The sequence below is a fragment of the Siniperca chuatsi genome, linkage group LG16, assembly GCF_020085105.1.
Source record: "Siniperca chuatsi isolate FFG_IHB_CAS linkage group LG16, ASM2008510v1, whole genome shotgun sequence".
In the NCBI taxonomy this organism is placed as follows: Eukaryota; Metazoa; Chordata; class Actinopteri; order Centrarchiformes; family Sinipercidae; genus Siniperca; species Siniperca chuatsi.
In genome coordinates, this window is record NC_058057.1 from 22,404,304 (window position 1) to 22,420,527 (window position 16,224).

General features: G+C 38.5%; 1 protein-coding gene across 2 annotated transcripts; it reads left to right on the forward strand.

Moving 5' to 3' along the window:
* The first annotated feature begins 623 nt into the window (after positions 1-623).
* LOC122862705 (microtubule-associated protein RP/EB family member 3-like) lies at positions 624-14,774 on the forward strand. Of its 2 annotated transcripts, XM_044168275.1 has the most exons (9): positions 624-745; positions 5,843-5,918; positions 7,435-7,565; positions 7,682-7,827; positions 8,595-8,754; positions 10,024-10,160; positions 10,820-10,972; positions 11,644-11,688; positions 12,675-14,774. In XM_044168275.1, exons 3-8 carry the CDS (start codon positions 7,439-7,441, stop codon positions 11,647-11,649), a joined length of 729 nt encoding a protein of 242 aa, XP_044024210.1. In that variant the 5' UTR covers positions 624-745; positions 5,843-5,918; positions 7,435-7,438; the 3' UTR covers positions 11,650-11,688; positions 12,675-14,774. The 2 variants fall into 2 exon arrangements, with proteins under 2 accessions (XP_044024210.1, XP_044024209.1); XM_044168274.1 differs by lacking the exon at positions 11,644-11,688.
* Positions 14,775-16,224: the final 1,450 nt, after the last annotated feature.

Below are 16,224 nucleotides of genomic sequence, written 5' to 3' on the forward strand. Positions count from 1 at the left end.
TTATTTGACAGCTTTAGTTACTAGTTACTTTGCAGGTTAAGATTATTAATACGAAATAAAAATCAACTATTAAATTATGATATATTGTTATAGATTAATAGTAGGATTAATATGAATATATATAGCAGTATATAAAGAAAATTTTAAATGAACCCCACTTTCACCAGCTGCAACATTAAAGTGATGTACACATAAATGCGTCAATAATTATAACCACTAATGTACTATATATTTTTCTGAAATCGGCCATTCATGCATACGAGTACTTTTACTTTTACTACTTAAGTATATTTTGATGCTAATACCTTTGTACTTTTATGCAGGACTTTTACTTGTAACAGTATTTTTACCCTGTGATATTGCTACTTCTTCCACCACTGCTGACACCTACTACATAGTTGATATTTATCTTGATACTTTGGCAAAATCGCCAGGAAAATGTGAACTCTCGTTCAAAGTAAGTGAAAAACCTGAAACTGAGAAGGAAGGAGAAGCTCTATGGATCAGGTTAATCACCTAACATCGGCCGCAGTCATGCCGTCGTACATTTGCTCCGCCATGGCCGCTCACGGGACACCAGTTTCACTAAAAGTAATGTAAAAACCCTGCAACTACCCTGCGCATGCGCACTGCCGACGGCTTAGGTGCGCGCAGTCTCGCGCAACTTGCAGCAGTCGGGGTTATAGCAACAGAAAAGCCCGTCGACACAACGGGACGACTGGGAGAGGGACACTGTCGCACTTCAGTGAGTAACTTAACATTAACTTAACTTAAAATGTGCTTCGTTACGTTTGAAATCAGTTTATTTAACGGCTTGTTTGATTTATGCCTCGCATAAATACGCTGCGTTATCCCGTGGGTGAAGACAATTCTTTCACTGGTAATGTGCGTGTGTGTGTGTATTATCGAAAAAAGGCCTTCAGATGGGAGGGTAACGTTAACGTCAGGCTGAAGAAAGTCCCGTTTTTTTTCCCCCAGTCACTCTTGGGTGTATTTTGAGTTCGCCGACGTCGCTGGGGGTGCAGTTAAATTGCAAGTGCAACGTCTCCACATTCAGCAACAGCCGCCAGTCGCAGTCAGCGTTAGCGTTACCTAGGAGCTAGCATCATTACACTGCGGTAACGTGAGCCGCCGAGTACAAAACCGCGGTCAAGCCACCGGGAGCGCATCTATGATCCCAGGGTCCTGTGTTTCCAGGGTCCCGACCCCCTGACCCCCCTAGCCTAAAGTGAATTTCGTTGCCCTTAAAGTACGTTATTGTTATTATTATGATAAGGACGGCCTCTGAGCTAGGCGACGGTCCTGAAAGATACGTATACGCGTTTTCTTTCGTGTTCTTTCTGTTATTGTATGAACATAATGCTGACATCGGTCTGCATTGTACTTTATCCTCGTGTTAAACCTGTTTGTAAGTTTTATTTATTTAGCCAATGGGTTGTCAGATAAATCCTAAATATTGCTGCTTCCGTTGTCCCCTCTGACGGACGGCTTCGGAGCCAGGTGAAGGTCCTGAAAGATACGTACACGCGTTTTCTTTCACGTTCTTTCTGTGTTTTTTTATGAACATAAATAAATACTAATATAATAATATTATTAATATAATTGAAAAGAAAATGCGCAATACATTTCACTCACTACTGTATATCTGAACAGGCTGTATACACTGTACATAACCACCTACTATATGTATATAAAGTAAGGTCATTTGTTTTTACCATTTAATATTTATCTCATCACTCCTCGCACTCTCCACTTCTTTGCACTATTTGTATTGTGTTTACAGTCACAGAACGGTTTCACCTGTATATAATCATTCCTTCTGGATATTTATGAAGATTTGTTATTCTGTGTAAATACATTGAGAGCCACTAAACCGGAGACACATTCCTTGTATGTGTAAACATACTTGGCCATTAAAGACGATTCTGATTGTTAGTTTTATTTTGCCCATGGGTTATCTAACTATAAACGTCTGTCCTAAGATTTTCTCGACAACCGTTCATCCGATCGACTTCACACTTGGCGAGTGTATCGCTAAGGACCCAAGGAGGTGCAGTGTCAAATTTGGTGCAATTTGGCCAAATGGTAGCACTATAACAACAAACTTTATGTTTTGGCCTGTAACTTCTAAGTCTCAGAAACAAAATTATGTTTTTCCTGGATTCTGTGGGTCCAGACAAATCGATCCATATAATTTTTTTTATATTAATAAAATCTGTTTTCGCTACTCCTACACATTTTGAGCAATCGTCACCAAATTTGGCTTATATTACAAAAAATGCCATATCTCCTGAACGCTGAGTGGCCATGAGAAATTTAGTGCCATTTGGCCAATAGGTGGCACTGTAGCAGCATCATCTAACTATAAAGGTCTGTATGTATATGTACCGTTCATCCGATCGACTTCACACTTGGCGGCTGTATTGCTGACGACCCAAGGAAGTGCAGTGTTGAAGACTGCTGTTTCCGATGTCGTCTATAACAGCAATGAAGTAGAGTCATCCCACTGTACCTGTTTGTGGAAATTGCTAAATAAAATAACCTATTAGTTCTCTAGGCAGTCTAGTGTGTTTGTTTCATCTGATCAAACATTTTTGCTTGCATTGTTTCGCATTGCATTGTTTTATTAAACTGTGATCAAATCTTATGAGAAACAAAGCCAGTCCATTCACATGATTGGTTTAGCATCATCTTTGTCAGTCATTTGATTAGATAAGAGCACATTAATATATTGTGGTTGGAGGATGGATAACAGGGTGTATAGCAGTTTTCTAAATTTTCACAATGCTATGAGAATCATTATATCTGTAAATGATAAAATTTATACGCTTAACGTAGGTTTGCACTTGGTCATCTTTCTTCCGTCAGCTCAGTTTCAAGTGTCACACTCGCAATTTTTTTGTAGTTTAGTTAATAGCTGTTGTGGTTGCTAACTCCTAATGTCTTCTTCTATTATTGCATGAAATTTTTAAATATTTTACTTAAAATCTTTGAGGAATCTCAAATTAACCTCCAAGACCAAAAAAAGACATTTATCTGAACTTTGACCTTTCACCAAACTAATTCCTCGATAGGTTAGTTCACCACTGTCATGGCATCCGCTTCCTAACGTCATGTTGGACACTAGTGGGCAATGCCGACTAAAACATAAGTAGCCTAGGTGTACACCGTATACCTGCGTATACCCTGCACTACACCACTGCTTAGATGACAAGCTAAACGTTACCTAAAGCTAGCTAGCCATATCCTAAGATTACCATAGATAATGTTTCCCGAATCTTGAAACACCACCGCACAAAGTAACCTAAATCTCTAGCTAATGTATAGCTATATCTTGCAAAATGAATTCATTACCCTATCACAAAAGATATATCACTTGATGTGACTGAGTCTGAGTCTCACTCCACTCGAACACGTAATATGCAGGTTGGGCAACGAACTGGCAACCACTGAAATGTAATGGTAGGGGGGAGTGCGTCATCTAGTGGCTGGATGTTATCAATGTTATCAATTGCACCTTTAAGAAAATACATTCATTTTTATGTGTTCATACTGATGACAGAGTGGTTTATGACTGTTTAAACCCTGCTTTGTCTGCTAAGCTATCACATTCATAAATGAAGACAGTGTGCCCAATTTCAGGCTTTTTTCAATGAACGTGGAAAACTTCTTTGCATCCTTTAACAAGTAATCTAAAATGACAAGAAACGGCTTTACAGATGGTTAGTATTGTAGTTTGGCAGCAGTACAGTGCGAATAAGTATGTTGATGTTTTGCACCAAACTCTGTGTGTCAGATTCTGCGGCCCAATTAAACGTTTTTATCATACTTTATCACTTACTTTCTTTTGATATCAGCTGTTAGGGTTCCTACATAGTATTTAGATAGGATCACACATTTAGAGTTGCAACTGACAATTATTTTCATTATTGATTAATCTGTCTATTATTTCCTTGATTAATCGTTTGGTCCATAAAATGTTGTGTTGTGTTTTATGGGACCAAAGATATTCAGTTTAATATAATAGAAGACTGAGAAAGCTTGTAAACATTGTTGAATGTTGGCATTTTCACTTAAAAAATGACTTTAGCAACTAATTGATTCGATTATCATAATAGTTGCCAATACATTTTCTGTCAATCGACTAATAGACTAATTGTTTCAGCTCTAGTTACAACAATAAGTACATATACAAACAACATAAACAGACTAAGACAACTGCCACATACTATAAAAGAGAACAAACAATGTCCAGTTAGGATACAACAGCAGGTAGGAGTTTGCAAAACGAAGTAAACGTCTAAATTGAAGTAAAACCATAAATTTAGACCAAGAGTGTTATTGTACAGATCCCTTAAAATCTCAATTTCAAGCCAAATTTAACTGTTAAAAAATAATCCGAGCGCTTAAAAGAATTTTTTTATTTAGTTTAATACACTTTATTTGTGTATTTATTTGCATATCTTAATCTGGTAGCGTGAACGGGAGGAAAGAGAAAGCTTTTAGGAATTACATTTTATTATTATTACTACAGACTTGTACTATAATAAGTATAAAATGTAAAAAAAACAACAACAACCAAGTGCTGTGATGTTTTGAAGATCCAGGGAATGTTCTGGAAATAGGGTCTGTCCGTTGGGAAAGTCCAGGTTTAGGGTTACACTCTTACATTCAGCTCTAGTCATCCATCTTATTATAAATCACCTCATCATCCTCATGGTCTGTAGAAATAATCATAACTATCATCGTAGACAAACTGTGATTCAACTGTAGTCGTTTTGTTTTACGATTTAAACAAAGCCAAGCATTGTTCTTAAAACTAGGGCTGCAACTAAGGGTTATTCTCATTATCAGTTAATCTGACAAATACAGTACTTTGTCGACTTATATCTATTAATTGTTTGGTCTTTAACCAAGAGTCCTCGGGGATGTCTTTAACCGTCTTGTTTTGTCCAAGCAGCAGTTCAAAACACAAAGAGATTAATTTTACGATCTTATAAGACAACCCGAAGCAGGAAATCTTCACATTTTAGGAAAAACTGCATATTTTTTGTCATTTTTGCTTGGAAAACTAATTTTCTGTCTATTAACTATTTGTTTCGACAATTGTTTCACCGTTACTGATAACTATTTAATGAAAAGGTCACTTTATAGCCAGTAGTTACTGTATGTTAATTTGCTATTAATGAACTGTTTGTCTTTTCACAAATCTAAGGAGGTTTTAGTGACCTGATAGTTGTTTGTACTAATGTGTGTGCAGTTTGCTATGTGGGCGAGACAGTCAGTGACTTTGATTTTGCAATTTCTAACCTACAAATTAGTCAGAGAAGAGGACAATGTGTATTCATCTACCAAAAAAACTGGCATAACCGGTAGCTTCACCAGCCACAACCAAATTAGCAGCATTTGCCTGGTGGACAGTGTTAATGTGGAGGCAGTTCACAGGAAATACTTTGTTATTGTTGGATTTTTCCTTATCTCAAGCTGTCAGCGTGATAAATCGTAGCTGTATTGGTTTTTATGCCTGCTGTATATGCCTACTGGTGATCTCAGCTGCCTTTGTGAACCATGATGGTTTACCCAGCATGTTGGACCTGGGCTAAAAGGATTAACTAAGGCAGAGATTAGTGGCCTAGTGAGTGAACTAGTGACTGGCTGCTAGTGGAGTCTCTCTTTGTAACCCTGTGGAGGCGCTGGTATAGAGGACGTTATGTTTAAAGGGGATATACAAAGACAAACGTCAGTTACCTTTATGAAAATTCAGCTTTTTAGAATTGCCAGTAAAGTAACTTTGAAGTATGATTATCCTTGTATATCACATGATACTGGTTTCTGTCTCCAGGTCTTTCTTTAAGGTGGTCCACCACAACCTGATTTGGAACATTTCACACCGAACACACACACAGGACACAGAACAGGTGAGTAAAGTGTGTTTGTTTTTATGTTTTTTGCCTTGCCATGAAGCGGTCAAGCACGCAAATCTCACATATTAGCCTCATTAGAAAGGATGCCTTTATATAAAAGCAGTATTAGCATAAATACACAAGTGTCTTTCATTTGCTAATTAATACTATTAAACGTTATTTTCATAGCACTTTTCAAAACAAAGTTACAAGTTTTTTTACATGGTTGGGATTAAAACATTTCAGGACTATATGAGGCAAATAAAATCAGACAATTACATTTTTTTTTAAATAAATGGAATTAAATACCCAATGTAAAATACAGTATATGATTCTTATCTTACTGTAATGCTGTGAGTATGGCAGTAGATTAAGTGGTTGACGTGATTCTACATAATTCTGTTAAATGATGTCTGTATTTCCATCTTCAAAACATTTATAGGAATCAGAGGCTTCTAAAAATAACGTGTTGTAATGTTTCCTGTCACATTTGACCAATTCTTTCATAACTTTGTTGCTGTTTTATCTTCAGAAATTGAAATTATTTGTGTCTTATGATCGCCACAGCTTTAGTAATGATACAGCAGAGAGTTAGAAAAGTCTATTACGGTCATTATGTTCTGTAAGAGACAGTCAGTGTGGACTGAGACAGAAGTCACCCAGCTCTCCTCATCCCATTACAGCCTGGAATAACATGTATGACTTGTCTCTAGGGGTGTTCCTAACGACTAATTTCCCTGTCGAATAAATGTAAATTTAAATTTAGACTAGTCGACTAGTCTAGAAGTAAGAAAACACTCAGAAAACGATGTCGATACACAATGTCATATTGATTTGCCGAGTGTGGCTAACGTTAGCAGTTGACTTATTTTAACTTACGTACCTGACGCAACTAACAAACTTACCTACCGGCCGGTTAAGAGGAGTGAGGAGTCAGTCAGTAAAATAAGTTTTTCAAAAATTGTGAATCACCGCAACCACAAGAGGTCCTTGAGCATACAGTCATAAATGTGCACAAAAAATATTAGGCCGATGGGTCCAGTAGTATGTGAGATTAGCTGCAGACACACACACACACACACACACACACACACACACACACACACACACACACACAAGACCAAACGCATGATCCCCTCCAGGCTTACACCTGCCGGAGATAATAACTTTTTAAATGTAAAATATTGAACAGATTTCAGTCTGGCTTCGGACCACATCACAGCACTGAGACTGCACTGATAAAGGTGTTAAATGATATTCGTCTGAATACTGATTCAATTAAAACATCAGTTTTGGTGCTGCTTGATCAGCCTTTTTATACTGTGGACCATAAAATACTTCTTGACAGACCGGACTGGCACAGTCCTCAGTTGTTTCAGATCATATCTCGATGGCAGAGACAATGTTGTTGCCATTGGTGATAATAAATCTGAGCAGATCACCATAACATGACTATGTAAAGCACTTTGAATTGCCTCTGTGTTTGAATAATGTGCTCTATAAATAAAGCTGCCTTGCCTTGCTTTGCCAGGAGGATGGCGGTGAATGTCTACTCCACTTCTTCCACTTCCACCATAGAGAACCTGAGTCGCCATGACATGTTGGCATGGGTCAACGACTCTCTACAGCTCTCCTACACAAAGATCGAGCAGCTCGGTTCAGGTAAACACACAGTTTTATTTGTAATGTCAAGCTTGTAATTAAATTCAAAATGTCTATTAAGCTCCAAAAGTAAAGATGTGCGTCTCTGTGCGATTTATTTATTTCTTTCTCCCTAGGTTGTGCTTACTGTCAGTTCATGGACATGCTGTTTCCAGGGTGCATATTGTTGAAGAAAGTCAAGTTCAATGCTAAACTGGAACATGAATACATCCACAATTTCAAGGTCTTACAGGCTTCATTCAAGAGAATGAATGTGGACAAGGTGACAACACACACACACACACACACACACACTCATGAACATGCACACAATCTGGCTGGATTTTATTAAACAAATGTCCCATAGTTGTTGAATTATGTAAGTTGACACAAGATACGTTAAAGAAAAAGATCGAGTTTGAGAGTTTGTTAGGAAAGAGATCTTTAAGAAGCACTAGCATTTGCAAGACTGGAATTACTATCCCAAGGTAACCATATTAATGTGATACCAGTACATTTATGTGTAAAAATGCTACATGTCACACCTTTCATAGCTTGATCCTTTCATTATTGATCCTCCTTCACACTGAAAACACCTCTAGCAGCATATACTGCATCGCAGAGGAGTTACAAAAGAAATTCTATTGTTTTTAATGTAAACAGTAGTGGAAATAAAAGCTTCTTATTTTAATTTAGGTATTTATACCCTTATTTTGATTGCAGTCAGTGAAGAGGTGACAGAAATAAGGGGAGTGAGAGGAAGGGTGACATGCAACAACAGTCAGACTTAAACACGGGACGTTGTGATTACATGGTCAGCATTATAAAGATGGCCACCAGGATGCCCCAAAATAATATTTTGTAATTGTCATGTTATCCCCAAATTTCTGTCCCCATTGCAGTGGATTTTCTGGCATTCCAAAGATTAGCACTTGTTTTAGATCCATATGCAGGGGTCGTCTCTTCTGCTGTTTAAATAAAATAATATAGACCATAGCAGTTCTTCCTCAGCACCTTATCACTCTGTCCGTCTCCTTCTGTGTCTCTCAGATCATCTCTGTGGAGAGGCTGGTGAAGGGCAAGTTCCAGGACAACTTTGAGTTCCTTCAGTGGTTTAAGAAGTTTTTTGATGCCAACTATGATGGGAAAGAGTACGACCCTCTACTAACACGGCAGGGCCAGGACGGAACGCCACCTCCACCTAACCCAGGTACAAAACACACACACACACACACACACACTTGTGTGCGTCAGACACAATCAGCTGGGTATGAAACGCAAAGGCTTCATGTCATTGCTCTCACCTCTTCATGCAACCACATCCCCACCTCTAACCCAGGTGAACCCATTCTCCACAAACCTAAAAGACCATCTCGCTCAGGTAACATCCCCTGCATCTAGCGTGTGTGTGTGTGTGCTTGTCAATGAATGTCTTACCTACATTCAAACTGTGGGCTACTTGGTTTATGGATTGGTCTATTCTGGCTGGTTGTGGGCAGCTGCAACATTTTTAACAAGCATAATTTTTAATAGTTTTACACAATGTCACAAGTCTTCTGGACATCGTCTGTCCAAAAGCAGTCTTGCACACTTCACAAGATATCCTGCTTTTTTTCACAAGCTGTTGATCAGCCAGCCAGTCTGTTTGGGATTGCTGCATGTAAATAAGTATGACAAAAGTGGAAAGATTAAGAAGGAAATGTCCAACATAACTTATCATCAACTGTCTCAAGCAGAAGTGCTCTTTTCAGGCTCTATAGTAGGGGACAGTAAGTATGTGTGCCTTTTCATTGTCAAGGTTTTGGTTGCAAACTGTGGTGTTCAACTATGGTGACAGGCAACACAAAAAGTGTTGTAGCAGTGATGGGAAGTCTACATGTTTTGCAGCAAATTGGCTAAAACCTGCACACTGCAAAGACATCCTGATGAATCTGTTTGTGTGTTTGTGTGTGTGTTTTCTTTTTTACTTCTATCTTTGTGAAAAACAGTTTTTAAGGCCTTGAGGATGAGGAAACTTTTGCAAAGTGAGGACATTTTGGTTAGGACTTGGCTTTAAGGTTTTAAGTTTAGAAGTCAGTTTAGTTTAGGCTAAGAATTAAGGTTATTTTTTGTCTACACTGGCCGCACAGCGAAAGCAGCAGGTCAGCAGCAATAGCTGTAAGTCCTTCGTCAGTGTCTGCACTGCATCTCTTCAGAGTACGTCTGTGCACTCGGAAGTGTTTGATGGAACTCACATCCCAATATGCAATCATGTACTTACACACATGACTTAAAGCATAAAAAGATGCTTTGGGTCACATTTACGCACATATAATGCAAGTAAAGCATGATCCATTACAAGCCCAGTGTAGACAGCTTCACTGGTTAAAATGAAGCGAGTCTGTTATCTCTCGCAGACAACTGACGGCCAACTGAAAACAACACAGCCCAAACTCATCCATCAAAAAGCTATATAGATGTGTGTGTTTCTGTCTCCCAGGCCCCATGAGAACATCTCCCACAGTACCAAAGACTGTTCACCCCCCCCAGAGGCAGAACAACATAGCACCAGCCCGCAGGAGCACTCCCATGACCCGCAACGGAGGAGACGCTGAGCTCATAGAGCTCAACCAGCAGGTACCACTGCTTTGATCCGTTCAGCCATTTCTAAAAACACCCTGTAGTTTTGTACCTTGGCACCCCACCAAGGTACCAGCTTCCCTGTGTGCGTCTCGCATTAAATTGCACTGTGACACTCGTTTCACTTTGAGAGCCCTTTATGGCACAAGCAACGTCATGTTGAGAATACCAAATGGGTCCCGGCTGGCCCGACACTGCTCTCTGTTAATGAAATAATAACGCAAGGTCACTGTGCACGGTCTGTGCCGTGATGAAAACTCAACAAGCTCTCACATTGTTACAGTCTGTTGATCATTTTAAATAGTTTATCGACAAATAAGACATTTTAGCGCTTTTAAAGCTTTATTGAATTGTAATACAACATATATTTCATATTATTGGGATCAAGACTGAGGACATTTGCCCCTCCAAAGACTCCACACTAGTTGACAGACTTTTTTCAGATGTCTGATTTGTTTGTTCCACTGTGTTTGTGCACAACAAGGCTGCTTTTAGTTTTAAACTGCTTTTAATTTTCCCTTGTTATTTTTTACCTTCTGTTGTTTGTAAAACTTTGCAGTGCTGTTTTGATGAGTGTTCATAGTTATTCGTACCGTATTCTCCCTAATTTCTTTTGTAGGTATATTAATTGTCTTTATTACTGTCTTTGCTCACAGCTGCTGGATCTGAAGCTGACTGTAGAGGGACTGGAGAAGGAGAGGGACTTCTACTTCGGAAAGCTGAGAGACATCGAGCTCATCTGCCAGGAATACGAAAATGATAATAATCCAGCCCTCAGCAAAATAATGGATACACTGTACGCTACAGAGGTAAATACAGTCAAATCCACACGCACAGAGCACATGCGTCCAGACGGGAAATTTACTTACATGCAATAACAGCAGCACAGATCAGATATATGAGTGTGTGTACTTGTGTATGTAAGCTTTACAGTTGACTTTACAGTCATCGATGGCATCGCCTACTCATTAGTGTGTGTTGGAAACTACATTGGAATATATTTTATAGTTTTTGAGATACTTATTGATTTGAAAAGTAATAGCACACTTCACAGCAATAAGATGAATTAGTTACTATACCTTAACAATACAATAGCCCTGCACTCAATACCAATTCAGTGAACGTCATAATCAAAACATTTTAGATACACAAGAAAACCAGGTTACTCAGAGAAGTCAGGTAACATGTTTCACGTGCACCATGGTTACGTGGTTCCCGTATACATGCAGGTTCAGCAATTAGATTTCTCCCCTAACCTCTGACCCTATGTTACAATTATAGGACACTTATTTCAACAGTTTCAGTGGTAGAAGATGCTGCTTCCTGACTTTTTTACAGTGTGAATGCGTCTGCATTTTGCGTATAGTGAAATGTTTGTTTTAGTTCAGACTGTCAGAGGTTGTGATTCAGAATCAGCTTAATTGGCCAAGTATGTGTACACATACAAGGAATTTGACTTGCTCTCAATGTACTTACACAGAAATAGACATACAGCTAAGAACAAGGACAACAAAGCTGAACTAAGGTAAACATAAAAATGTAACTATCATGTACATACAAGTAGGTGGGGAAAAAGTGTGTATATACAGTGTGTGTGTGTGTGTGTATGTGTGTATATATATATATATATATATATATATATATATATATATATATATATATATATATATATATATATATATATATATATATATATATATATATAAAAAGCAATGATGAACAACAACATACAATGTCTATATACAAGTCAGACTGTTTTTGTAAATTGTAAACAAGAATACAATAATTACTAAATGATTAATGTAACAGGTTACTTTATATACATGAAGTAGGTGGATATATAAAGTCTATAATCACATTTGGGGCCATAGTTTGTTGTGTTGTGTTGAGAAAATATTCATTTAAGAAGATTCTGTTATCCAGGTTGTGGTATGTCTAGATGTGCCGAGTCAAGAGCAACTGGACTTGCTTTATATTCCTTGAAGACATTTCGCCTCTCATCCAAAAGGCTTCTTCAGCTCTAAACTGACTTAGCACTTATAGATATCCCGCTACGTGTTATGCAGTCCTTGTTGGTGAGGGTCTGTGTGTCATCAATTTCCCTCTTTGCGACTGCAGTTTCTTCAGACTTTTCTCCTTTATCCGTCACAGCATTTTGCAGTGTTTGTGACTGCAGTATGTTGAAGCTGTCACAAAGGTCTGATGATCACCGAATTAAAAGTGAACTGTCAAGGCAACATAAAGCATCTCACTGAGGTACGAAGAGCCCAGGTAGATACTGCTTGAGTTTCTGCTGTATCAGTCCCGAGCACTGCAGAATGATGTAACGTGGCAAGGGGGAATGTCTCGAAAATAACAAGGACATATGCAAAGTCAAGAGGGAGGGAAAGTTGTCGTGAAAACACCCTCATTAACACCAACAAGAAGAGATTTAATGGGCTCAAAATCCTCACAAACCAAATGTTATGACTGCTCATCCTGCCGTACACTGACCTCAGCCTTCTTTTGCAGGAGGGATTTGCACCACCAGAGGATGAAGAAATTGACGAAGGAGCACAGGGAGACCAGGAGGAGTTCTGAACTCTTCTTCCTCTCGTTATCACCTTCATCAACCTGCCCCCACCCCCATCTTTCACCCTTTAACCTACCTGATCATTATTGTAATAATCTCCCTCTTTTTCCTCTTTTATTTTATTTTTTACAATCCCCCCCTTACTTCTCCCATCTTGTCTGCGGCTGTCCATTTCCATGATGACTTTGTTACACAGCCTAGCTTCCCAGTTCTTACTAGCAAAAGACACTTAATCCAGACCTGTCTGGACCCAGCAGCCTGACTTGGCTTACTCGACTTATTCTTAACTGTTACCAGAGTGGACAGCTGCACTGCAGGGCTAGTTTAGCCTGCTAGTTTGTAGAAAGGTTTAAAGGGTAATTCCAGTATTTTTAAACCTGGGCCCTATTTTTTCATATTTTATATTCTAAGTGACTAATTGGTACAAAAAATGGAATTGGTCCAGTAGATCGCCTCAGCTTGCAGCCGCAAAACGGGCTGTAATGGCTGCAACGTAATCCTTGTGGGCAATTGCACAAGTCAGAAGTGCTTGTTTTTGCCGCTGATAGGCTCAGATTGTTATTCTAAGTGTCTGACAACATTATGGAAAGGATCGCTACAAAAAGGTCTATCTCTGTAGGGATCCTTTCCATAATGCTGTCAGACACTTTAACAGAATAACAATCTGAGCCTGTCAGCGGCAAAAACAAGCGCTTTTAGTGGACATACAGTACTTTTGACTTGTGCAATTGTTTAAAGGATTGCGTTACAGCCTGTTTTGCGGCTGCCAGCTGAGGCGATCTACAGGACCAATTCCCAAACTTTTAGTTCCTATTTGTCATTTAGACCCCAAAATATGTAAAAAAAAAAAAAAAAAAAAAGGGTCCAGGTTTAAAAATGCTGGAATTACCCTTTTAAGGTTAATAGCAATGAGATTACATGGATCCAGCACTTACAGCCTGGAGCCAGCAGTGCTATCAATCTGTCTGTCTGAAGAGGCAGGTCACTTTCGCTCACGATGCACTTTGATTGGTGTCCACATATAGACGCGCACATGCATTAGGGTTTATGCAGAGTTTATATATGAAACCACACAATGTGATCAGTTTTTGGATATTTCGGCTGGAAATTTCAGAAGGTGAGATTATAAATTGCGTTAAGCCCCTTTAGAAAAGAAAGAGGTCTGCACATATATTTGAAACATATTGCACTTGTGATACATTTAGCCCGCAGACATATCACTGACTTTGAACTGCTCACATGTACATGCATAAAGAAGTCATCATTCCAAGGTAAAAACATCACAGATATGCTCTTATTCATCAAGTTGTCCCACCAGAGAGGGTTTGCTCATGAAACTGTTTTGACAGCATGATGTATTTATTGTTTAATTTATTTATCTTTTTTTTATTTTTTAAATCTGCTCTAATACAGTTTCTGAAAAAAACAACACATTTTGGATTTGGGGAAATTGAAGGTCTTGCACTAAATGTAGCGAAACAAACCAACTGAAATGATCCAAAATGCCAACATGCAGTGACTGGCTGCATCCAGAAAGATACAGGAAGATGCTTTTATATTTTGTAGATTTATTTTAAAGAAATTTGTTTTTTTTATTTGCATTGAATTCCTCAATGGCCAAGTCAGAGGCGTCAGCGTAAAAAGTTATTTATCAGACAAGTGTCAGGCTTTTAACTAAATAAATGTACAAAAAAAAAGTAAAATAAGTAAGACTAAAGGCAGACACTACTAAATACTAATGTTTGACTGTGCTGATTGAGTTAAACATTTTAGCTGCTATCATTACTTTTCAGTTGCCGTATTTGATTTTGTTGCAAAGTGTTAAAACGCCACAGTGGCTGCCAAGGATCTAGTTTATTGTGACTGACAGCCAGGCCGAGTGTGATTGACAGTAGTCGTCGGACCAGTCTGAGAGAACAATAGCTCAAACCCTCTCTCACCGTTTGTTGCCATGGCGGCCGTGTGATAAACTTGCATCATTTGGAGTCCCTGCTGGAATGAAATAAAGCTCTGAGGTCCAAGAAAAGTAACAAACCTTATCATTGTGTGTGTTATCTGCCGTGTTGCTTCTGTATTTCTCATTAATCAGGAGCATGCAAATCAGTGTTGGGCTCTGGCAAACTGATCACATCACAAACACACACTTATAGAGCAAACACAAGGAAGTCTTGGCATGATGTTGCAGAGAAATAATTTGTACTTGAAAAAAAATATTCTGGGGCCAAGAGAGGAGGTTTACTACCAAAGAAACAAAAGTACAACTTCCAAAAGATTAACATATTGACCCAGTAGGACGTCCACTGTGGTCGCTGGTTAAGCTTCCTCTCAGGTCGAATGGAGGAGCTCTTGAGAGAGGTCCAGGAGGTTTGTGCCAAATACTAAGTGACTCATTGGAGCAACACTAAGTGACTCTTTGTAGAGCCACTGAAGCCAAAACTGACCGTCTGTTCCACAGACGGCAGCCAGACTGAAAAGTGCAGCATGGTATAACTGGACCTGGCACTTGTCAATGATGGAGCCTCCAGCAGAGCTTACGGGGATGAGATAATACATTTCTAATGCAGGATTTTATATGTTTTGGACAAAACTCCCAATGGAAACTCGCTATAACCTGCTGTCCATCCTGCTTACCTTTTTCTTGCTACTGTTTTGTGTTATCCTGTTCACATATCAGATCCAGTTTATATCAAGAATAGACTTTTTTTTTATTATCCTAAACCGAGTTTCCATGTTTCTATTATTGTTGCTAGAATATGAAGAAGAAAATTATTTGCAGAACAGCCTTGGGTTCATAAAAAGTCATGTACCTGGGGCTTTGTCTGGGCTGATTGTATTATGCGTTTATGTCCAAATGTTACCAGCCCTTTTTGAATTTTTGGGCATAATTTAACTCCTTAACCAAACTCATTACTTTTTGTTGACTCAGTCTCAATTTGAAATTATTAAAAATAGACATGTTTATTGACATTTACAGTGACAGATGCACCAACACACGCCAGTTTTATTGTTTAACACTGTTTTATTATGCCCATATACCAGCACTGACATACTGATAACATCAGGACTCTTATCAGTGACATAACTGCTTTGCTTGTCAGTGTAGGGCTTATTTGATCATCTGAGACTACCAGATGAAGCTCAAAGAAGTGGATAACATCCAGTTATGTGGCACATTTAGGGCTGTGACTAACTATTATTTTTATTAATTTGCCAATTATTCAATTTGCTAATGTAGAAGATTAAGAAAATCAGCAAATAATTAGCCAACGCCTGAGAAGCTGGAACAGGTGAATTTGACAAACAATTATTTATCAAAATTGTTGAATTATTTTTTGGTCAATAGGTTAATTGACTAATCGTTTCAGCTATAGGCACATAAAATCTGATAGATTTGGCTGTGAAGATATTTTAGTGTTGTATACAGTCAACGGTTCAAACTTGTAAGCAGACGCCATTTTTAAATGTATTTTTTAGACAAAACTGATTCAT